The sequence below is a fragment of the Mytilus trossulus genome, chromosome 10 (assembly GCF_036588685.1).
Source record: "Mytilus trossulus isolate FHL-02 chromosome 10, PNRI_Mtr1.1.1.hap1, whole genome shotgun sequence".
Lineage (NCBI taxonomy): Eukaryota > Metazoa > Mollusca > Bivalvia > Mytilida > Mytilidae > Mytilus > Mytilus trossulus.
In genome coordinates this window covers 43774923-43784829 of record NC_086382.1, presented here as the reverse complement: position 1 = coordinate 43784829, position 9907 = coordinate 43774923, and the positions used below count along the sequence as shown (strand labels likewise).

The following is a 9907-nucleotide window of genomic DNA, read 5'->3' as shown; positions in this document are numbered from 1 at the left end:
AAAATTAGCGAATTACATATGACTAAAATTAGAGGTGAGGGATAGCTCGATTTGCCAGTATAAGTTTTTATCGTTTTAATTAATAAAAAGAAATACATATTAAGGTCAGAATAAGCTCTAGACAAAAAACACAGTAGACTGAATTACTTAAAGTGTACATGAATTTTAAAATACATTAAAAGAGACTGATAAATATTTGCAATCATCATGACAAAATAAAAACATCCCCTCAACAAATATACCAAACACAACAGTATTACTACCAGTGCGTTCATAATGAAGCTGGCGGACTGTTAGTCCCAGAGGGTATCGCCAGTCCAGAAGACAATTCATTGATATTGACATTAATATAATATCAATTTTGTTGTTATAAATTTTTATAAATTGTTTTAAATGAAGGAATATAACTCTCTTGTGTATTGCTTTCTTTATTGTCCTGGGTTGGCTTTACCTTTGGGTTTTAAGGATTTGTCAGCTGATCAGCGTTTGTTCAAAACACCACAGGTAACCCGATGCAGTATAACCATATCAATAAAGCTTACAATTGCTAAAAGCGAGGTGAACGATCTTGAAAAAGCGGGTAATAATATCAGGTTGAAGATCTTTGACAGATATAAAATGTCTAGTATGTTGAAATATAAAGTATCATATCAATTGTAAATTGTTGTGTCATATTCCAGTTCTGACCAAAAAAAAAACGCAAGAGGGAAACAATCGGAATCTCCAAAATATTAAGACAATAGGGGTCGACAAGTTAATAATGCCCCTTTGACTTTATATTGTATCGTCCCTGAAATGGTTCTAATTTATACCCAGCGGTAATATTGAAAGTATGCAACATGCAATTTACGGCTAAAGAAGTTTACTGCTGTGTTTAAAAGATGGAAATAATATCATATAGTCCATCGATAGATAAAATATGTGGAATATAACAAGCATAATTTTTATTGCGAATCTTTATGAATCGAAGTAGTATTTCAATAAAAACAGGTTTTGTTTTGTTTTCTGTCAGGATTTTTTTATTTCGTGCTGATTTTTCTTAAATGCTGACGTCAACAAATTGTTTTACTTTAGTTCACTCAGGAAATTTCTAATTTGATTCCTTGCTCATCAACTTTGAGGTGATTTCATGTTATGCCCGCTATGTCCCTGCAGAATTGTGATAAAACTGTTCGTCCTTTTACTCAGATCTCCATATTTTTTCGTTTGTTTATCTTCAATCTTGCAAAATTGATATTTTGGTTAAATTTGACGTTTTCTCTCCGATCACGATGCGTTTAGGTTGTGTTCTAATTTTGTCTTTTCCATTAAAACGTTGTTAATTTTGTTCCTTGATTCGACTTAATTAGTCTCAAGAGTAAAGCTTCCTTTTTTATAGTGTTATCAAATATATATATAAGACTCCCTTACGAATCGACTTTTCTGTATCGAGTTCTCTAATCTTATGCATCTATATTCATATTAAAAAAAATTGTGGCATTACGTAAAATATTTTTCATTGTACATTTAATCATAGTTCAAGCAATATAACTTATTTGCTCAAATCTAAAGGGGACAAGACAAAGATCTAAAGTCTTCTCCGTTTAATTTATTCAATAACATAAATATTAACGCATACACACATTGAATATTATTTCTATATGCATATAAATTCGGATAGTAAATCGATGTGTTAAAATAAAGAAGGTATTAGAAAAAAAGACACAACATGAATACAAACAAACAAAAACCCACAACAGATACAAGGCTTAAAAACTAGATGACAATGTGTGTGGATCATGTTTTACTGTATACAAAAATAATAAATCTTTCAAACCATCTTATCCACTCAAAAACACATTCAAAGACATTATTCAAAGTTCCTAATTCAGTACATTATTCCCCGAGAAATTATTTATTTAATTGAACAGAAAATATTCATTACAACATAACTACAAAAGTTAATAATTTAAATAATATTTTTGCCTCTGTGTATATTTGTGTGTATGTTATATTTGACAAATATGAAATTATGTTATTATATTGCGTATAAGTCGATCTCTTCTATAAGTTAACTGTTAACAAAAATTTCAAGTTTTGAAATACTAAGTTTGTTTTACCTCAGACTACCTTAGCTGTATTGGGCAAAGTTTTTGGAATTGTTGGTCCTCAAGTATCTTCAACTTCGTACTTTATTTGGCCTTTTTAACTTGTATTGTTTCGAACGTCACTAATGCGTCTGGTGCAAATACACAATTTTAATCATGGTATCTATGATGAAGTTATTTATTTTACTTTTTTGTTTTTGATACTTTCAAAACATATAAATGAGAGGTTCAACTAGCTATGAAACAATATTTAGTCCACCATTTTCTAATTAAGAAAATGCCTAACCAAGTCAGGAATATGAAAGTTGTTATCCATTCGATTTATATGTTTGAGCTTTTGATTTTGCCATTTAATTACGGACTTTCCATTTTTAAAATTTCCTCGGAGTACGGTGCGTTTGTTATTGTATTGTTTCATATCTTAAATTTGGCCAAGGAAACTTGGAATAAATTTCTAAAATAATCATCAAGTGTATTAAATTTGATTATGAATATTTTCATTAGTCTATCAATATACCATGATTATTGCATTAACCATGTTGGAATACATTTTATCTTTTGCAGATAGTATTTAAATGTTTCAATGATAATGAACTTTTATTGATTTATATTGCCTAAATATATTTGCTCTTTATTTCATATTGTTGCTAGAATTTTGTTTTGTTATGTTATTTTTTGCTGGCTCGTTGTTTTTTAATTGAGTCGCCAATTTGACTTGTGGACAATAAATAGTAATAGGGACAACTAAAACTATTTAATTTCTGTGTAATATATTGACTAGTATTCGAACTTGTTGTTGCGAATATTCCCTTTATTCATTCTGCCTTAAATTTTGTTTAGATTTAAAGCACAGAAAAGTGTCAGTACTTTTTAATGATCTCTAGATATTTTCAAAGGTCGTCAAATAATGTGTCCAATATAGTATGTGTAAAAAGTATAAGCAAGCTGTTTGAACAAATGAAAAAAACACTGAAATAAGGAAGGGTAAGTTATAAATTTATTTAAAAACAAATTATTCTAACATCACATTTTACAGTGTACATAGTGGTATAAAATGAATGTCCTTTTGTAAAGAAAGGTTTCAATCAAATATGCATATGATGTAAAGAAGTTGAGAGTTGTTTAAAACAATTATAAAGAAAAGCATAGATCCAACTTTTGGCATACAGTACGAATGTGCTTACACTTCAAGTAAGGTCAAGAAATACTCTTAATATAAATGGTAAGTACTAATTTTTAAAGGTCTCGGGACAATAGTTCGGAGTTTGTAAGCACCCCAAAAATACAACTAAAATAAACCTTAAGACAACTAAAACGTGCCTCAAACTAACTAATAAAAATCGACGGTCATTACTTTCCACCTTTACGTGTATTTATCGTTCCCTAATTTGCTGATATTTAGAATGAAGTTAAAACTAAATGCAAGTATGCTCACATATATATTATAACAAACCGATATGCTTTGTGAATGTCTGTGTCGTTTTTGAATTAATTTGCAAAAAATTGTGAAAATAAATAGTTTAGGTAATCATTTCCCTCACCTATATTTACATATAAACGATAAATTTACTTATTTTAATTTTACTCTGTTAAAACAGTAAATTTTGTTTCAGTTTGAAGTTCTTGTTCAATTGTAAGTCTTGATAAGGTTAAATAATTTATTTTCTAAGTACACTATTTTTTTTGGCTATATTTTGTACCAATTCTTCCTTAAATTGTGTATGTAAATTACTGAAAAAGATATAAAAAGAAAATGAAATCTAGTTATTTTAAATAAACCAACGTATATATATTTTTTTAAATAATTTGAAAAGATTTTTTTAATTTAATCTTCTATCTAATTTATGTATTTAATAATTCGTTATCTATGCATAGCAAACATTGTAAAATTGGTTCATTTATACTATTTGGAAATAAATAATATATACAACAAAAGTATATGTTATCCTTGTCCAAATTGAATAGAGGAAGAAGTGATTCGCATTTAGAGTAATTCTTTCAAGGAGAAATAATGGAAACATTTAATCTAGGAAAATTGTTAGCACTAAATTAAATAGAATGATACATTAAAAATCATAAAACTGTTTTAGTTGCAAATACATAAGGCACTATATTACAGTTAAGTTAAATCTTCACATCTGTATTGTCCATTTCAAGCTTGGTGCTAACTATCCATGTGTATTGGTCTGTCATTTGTTTTAAATTCAAAACATAGTTGATGTCAAAGTTTGATAATGATATTTTTATATGTTAGACTAAGTTGATAATTCACCAAGAATATTATTCTGAAGTCAAATGTCTGCATGAGCTCTTCTTGGTTTGTATTCTAATGACTGAACTGTCGTTTCACAGTTTTCTTGCACATAATACAGCCTCGCAATACTTCAATAAAATCACAAACACAAATATATAATTCATTTATGAAAGGTTGGCGCTGTCGGCAAGGACGGTGGATATTTAGGATATGATATTCTCATCGAGTCAATCATGCAGTTACTGCACGCGCAAGGGACAGGCCATCGTGACGTAAACATATGTCTTTCATGTGGAGATACTAATGAGGTCATGTGCGATAAGTTGTCCTTTGACACAACAGTGTGCATTGTTTCTAAATTACGACAATGAACGTGCGAAGGTCCTGATACTGTAGGCACATTGGAAACGGAAGGTAATGATGGAGAAAATTGTGGCGCGTGCGGAGGTTGCAGATGAGCCGGTGGTGCACGTGTCCGTATTGGATGTGTTTGGTAAACATCGCTGACGAGTTTCTTCATTTCATCTAGGGAACTGTTTAGCATTAGAATATAGTTCTTTGCTAGCAACAATGTAGCTATTTTCGATAGTTTTCTCACTGATGGACCATTTGCATACGGCATAACTTCTCTTAAACCATCTAAAGCGGAATTCAAATCATGCATACGTCGTCTTTCTCTTGAATTTATCTTTAGTCTTAGATCTTGCAATTCCGCTTCATCTACACATTCTGCCATTTTCCTTTTCAGATTACTTAATCCTTTCTCGATTCCCTTTTTACATCTAGTCGAAGTTGAGTAACACGATTCTTGTGAACTGTCACTTTCATCACCATCAACATTGACCATTTGTTCGACACAGTGTTTTAAATTTACTCTTGTTTCCATGATGCAATAATAAAATGTCCCTCTTTTAGTTAAATATCTGTCTATTTAACAAAATCCGGAATCTACTTCTATCAATTTGCGAAAGTTTTGTTGTAGTGAGGTTGCAAGGTTGTTTTATATGGTAGAATCATCCATGCGTTATGGAGTGTGAATTAAAAGATTGGCAGTCGAGTCTCTCCACTCAGTTGACTGGGCGGGGAAGATGTCCTCTATTGTCTTGTGAAGTATCCGGAGGCGCCCAGAAACTTTGACAATATGGCTTAGTATTTTCCATATTTGTAACCACTGGCTGTATTCACGTTAAAAACTATAATTTTAATAGAATTGTTAAACACTTCAATTTTATGTAAATAATTGAATTATGCGGTTTTTCTTTTTTCCTATTTGCTTTATTTTGTAACTTTAACAAATGTCCTGTTAATAGTGATCATACCGAGTTCAATTGACAACCCTTCTTATATCTGAGATTAAATCAAGTTTATTTGCATATGTATGTGATACTTCTAATTGAAAAGATGTCTAGGTTTTTTTTGTTCTATTTTAATTTTTTCTATTTTGATTTTTAGATTTTTGGGGGGATTTATTTTTTAGTTTCAATATATTGATGTGAAACACTTGCTGCTGCAAATGCTAAGCATATTAAATTATAAAATTAGGTAAATTAATTATCTTACTGGCATAAAAATTACAGCAAACTGTTTATAAAGAAATACACTGTTTCTTTAAATTATTTTGTTAAAATGTATGATTAAGACGAGTCGGAATATATTCGTTGAATCATTATTATTTTGACACGGTCGATGTTCGTATCAGTGCCAAGTCTGAAATAAAATGATGCTGCATTGGGCAGTTGCGTCAGAATCGCTTTTCAGAATGTATCTTATCCGAAACACTAAAAGCTAAAGGATGCATAAACATTAAAACTGAGAGAAACTATATGACCTAGTAGGAAGGACCGGCCTATATGTATTTTTTTCTTACATCTCTTATTATCGCCGTGCTCGTTCTTTCATTAAATTTAGTGAGGTTTTATTCAGTTCTAAGTTATTTGAAACGGTAATGGCGATGGTTACAAGAAATTTAGATGAACGTATACGACTATTGGGATTTGAAAATATAGATCGTTTATGGTTGCACCATTTTCTCTTATGTTTTGTGTTAAAACAGTAATTTTAACTATTAGAGATTGAAAGTAATGGAAATTCGAATAATTAGGGAAATAATTTTTTCATTGAGTTTGTCCTCAGCTATACAGACCCTGAATTACTTTGCTGGTCGAAAGCTAATGCGTTACCTCCAAGATTAAGCTAGTTATGGTTTCGTGAAAACAATTTCTTATTACTTTAATATCACAGTAGTAGTATATTGCTTTCGTTACATATTTAGTACAAAATCTGAATTTGAAATCTGAAGTATATTACGAAAAAAACTAAAAATAAAGACTGATATCTAATTATTACCAACATGATAAAGGGAGTTTGGTCTAAGACTGTATGGCCGTTCTAAAAATCTTAAAATAGCTATTTTCGGGATTCTTTTCTATATTGTTAATTCTATCTTTCTTTGACTTATTTATCTGTATGTATTATATGACAAGTGTATTGCAATAATATAGAAACGAAAACAGCTGAATTTTTTTGTATAATCAACAATATAAAATGGAAAAAAACCACGAACGAAAGAAAAATATAAAATAATATCAGAAACTATTATTATTAAAAGATGGTATTGTCCTTGAAAGCCAAATGAAGATTTTTTTCGAGGAAAAGTCCAGAGGACTTACGTCATCGTACTGGATATATGAATGAGCAGATTTTATTTAAATAGTCATATTGTTAAAAAAGATTTTTTCTAATTCATATGTGATGGACAATAACTTTAAATTTAAAATAATAAAAATTACTTTGATGAAGCATACAACTTCAATTCACGTTCAATTTGTTCTTAAAAAAAGTTAATTCGAAAACGAAAACTTTTTAAAGAATGTGAAAATTATATCATTTTTAAAAAGAAATTAATGAAACTGTCAATTTGTATAATACGGTGCAAATGAAAAGCAACCAAGAATCCATAAAGAAAATTAAAAAAAAAACGATTGGTAATTGTTAATTATTTTTTGGTTTGATCGTTCCTCATAGAGGCCAATCCAGAAGATGCTTCAAACTCATCAAAATTAATTTTAATTTTAAGTTTTATTTTCAATTAGTGTTCACAGTTTTGTGTTGTTGTTTTATTTTCTCTCTTCGGGTATACTCCTTACCAAACACTTAAAGGGTTGAATTTATCAAAAGTTTGAAAGCAATTTCAAAAATCAAATAGGCCATAATAGTTATGGTTAACATTGAAGGGAACGATGATGGGTGGTTTTTACCTAGTTTTTGTAAATTTTTAGACAACAAAAAAAATCAAAATGTCTCAAATGATTTTAAATCACTTTCTTGAAGATAGTATTTTCTTTTCTTTTTTATTGTTTAAATGTACATGATCCTCTATCTTTTAAGAGTGTTTACTAATGCAGAACGTATTTATAAACTGAGGTTGTCTTACACCAACTCTAAAGATATACAATATCACTGTTCTATGTGGGAAGTACTTCGTTATAGTACCACACGATAGGGTTTATGTTATTGATATGATATTCCTTGTGTTACATTTAAACTATTAAAATACAGTAGTATCTCTTTATTATCGTGTGATATTTAGTAGCAAAATGTATTTTGGAGACATAATATGATTCAATTCTTTTTTTTAAATCCGTGTACACCCTTTATTTAACAATATTGTTCTTCATATTCTCACTTTTTAGACTCAGAATTAGCATAACTATTATAAATATGAAAACTAAGGTAATTAAATGTATTGATACTATGAAATAACATATTAACCAGATTTATACCTCATAGATACGCATTTAAAAAAAAAGAGATACGGCCAATCGCCCTGTATTATTTTACACGTTTTTTTTTTCTAAAAATGTGTAAAATTTGCTATTTTGTAGAATTGATAGTATTGCATACTAATTACATTTTAAATTGATATAATATACATTGAAAAACTTATTCGAAATACGAAAAAAACTTCTATGTTGTGCCATGTGTACTATTGTTTTTCTGTTTGTCTTTTTCATTTTTAGCCATGTCGTTGTCAGTTTGTTTTAGATTTACGAGTTTGACTGTCCCTTTGGTATCTTTCGTCCCTCTTTTGAAACATCTTACATTTTTTTTTAATTTATCATACAAAAACCAAAATTCAATTTTCGTTATGTTTCTTAAACTATCTTATTTCGTTGAAACTTGAAATTGGCCACACCTCTTCTTTTGTTCTTATTTGGGCTTGGCACTTAAGATTTTAAATCTGTGATGGGCATCTACCACTAAAAAACCTAATTGAATAAATATTTCATTGAAAGTTTCTCAAAAATTAATACCAAAAAACTAGTATGCAAAATTATTTCCTTGGCTCTTTGTTAGACAATTTGTGTTTGCAATAACTGATGTTTTGGTATATTATAGTCAAACAAAACACATTTAAAGCCAACTCAATTCCAGTCTACCTGTATAAATTGGAATCATTTTTTTCACTTCTCATAATGACATACGTATACAGCAACATATCCGAAATAAAGTAAAGCAGATTATAGAATACGATAATATGAATCGGCAATCTAGTGATAAAATTCATAGGCATGTCAACACATTCCACTATATTTTGAAATTTAGTAGTAAGGAGCTTGCAAAGAGTGTATTGGCTTTCAAAACTGGAGGACAACATATCGGATGACACAAAAAAAGCTTCAATGAGAAATCAAATTTCTAGTATAAAAATCGGGAATGAAATGAAAGACAGCGTTTTAAGATACAAATACCAAAAGAGTAACATTGAGTAGACCTTTTTTGGGTTAATATATTTCTGATTTATTTTTTTCTTAAATACATATCGCGCTTTAGGCATATTCGAATACAGTTTTAATAGTATCGTCCGATATGTGGTTTCATTGAATTATACATTTTTTGCCAAAATTCTAGATAAAATTTTACAGATATGTTAGTTTGTGTCATTTGGAAAAATACAAATTTCTGCAACTTTGCATGGATATAAATTATGGCCTTAAATTATGGCTGTGTGTGAAAATATTTAAACGTACTATCATCAATGCTTGAACTTACTTCTAGAATATAAAAATTAGTAGATGTGTTATGATTACCAATGAGATATAAAATCCACCAATTTCAAAGTTAAATGAAGTGGAGAAAGCAATTATAAGCAATCGTTGAGAGAAAAAAATGCACAATTTATTACAAGAAATTCATATATATATAAAAAAAAATTAAAAAATACTGAACTCCGAGGAAAATTCAAAACGGAAAGTCCCCAATCGAATGGCAAAATCAAATTAACAAACGTTGAAAATGGTGGATTGAACCTGGTTTAAGAGCGCTAAACCTCTCACTTGTTCGCCAGTTGCTTCAAATACCATTATATTGACAACGACGCATAAACAAAACAAACACATACAATAGGTAAAAATGTCACAAATGGGGGGGGGGGGGGGGGGGCTCGGTGCTCCGGAAGGGTAAGCAGACATAAAACCAATGACAAGCACTGAGATTGATCAAAAAAAATATGAATAAATCAGATCAACGATCATAGTTAACATTGTAAGCTTAGAATATCAGGGGG

The 9907-nt window shown here is 29.6% G+C and overlaps 1 protein-coding gene across 1 annotated transcript; it reads right to left on the bottom strand.

Moving 5' to 3' along the window:
- Positions 1 to 4501: 4501 nt before the first annotated feature.
- LOC134687925 (oligodendrocyte transcription factor 2-like) lies at positions 4502 to 5306 on the bottom strand. The gene has a single exon (XM_063548384.1). It carries the CDS (start codon positions 5225 to 5227, stop codon positions 4502 to 4504), a length of 726 nt encoding a protein of 241 aa, XP_063404454.1. The 5' UTR covers positions 5228 to 5306.
- Positions 5307 to 9907: the final 4601 nt, after the last annotated feature.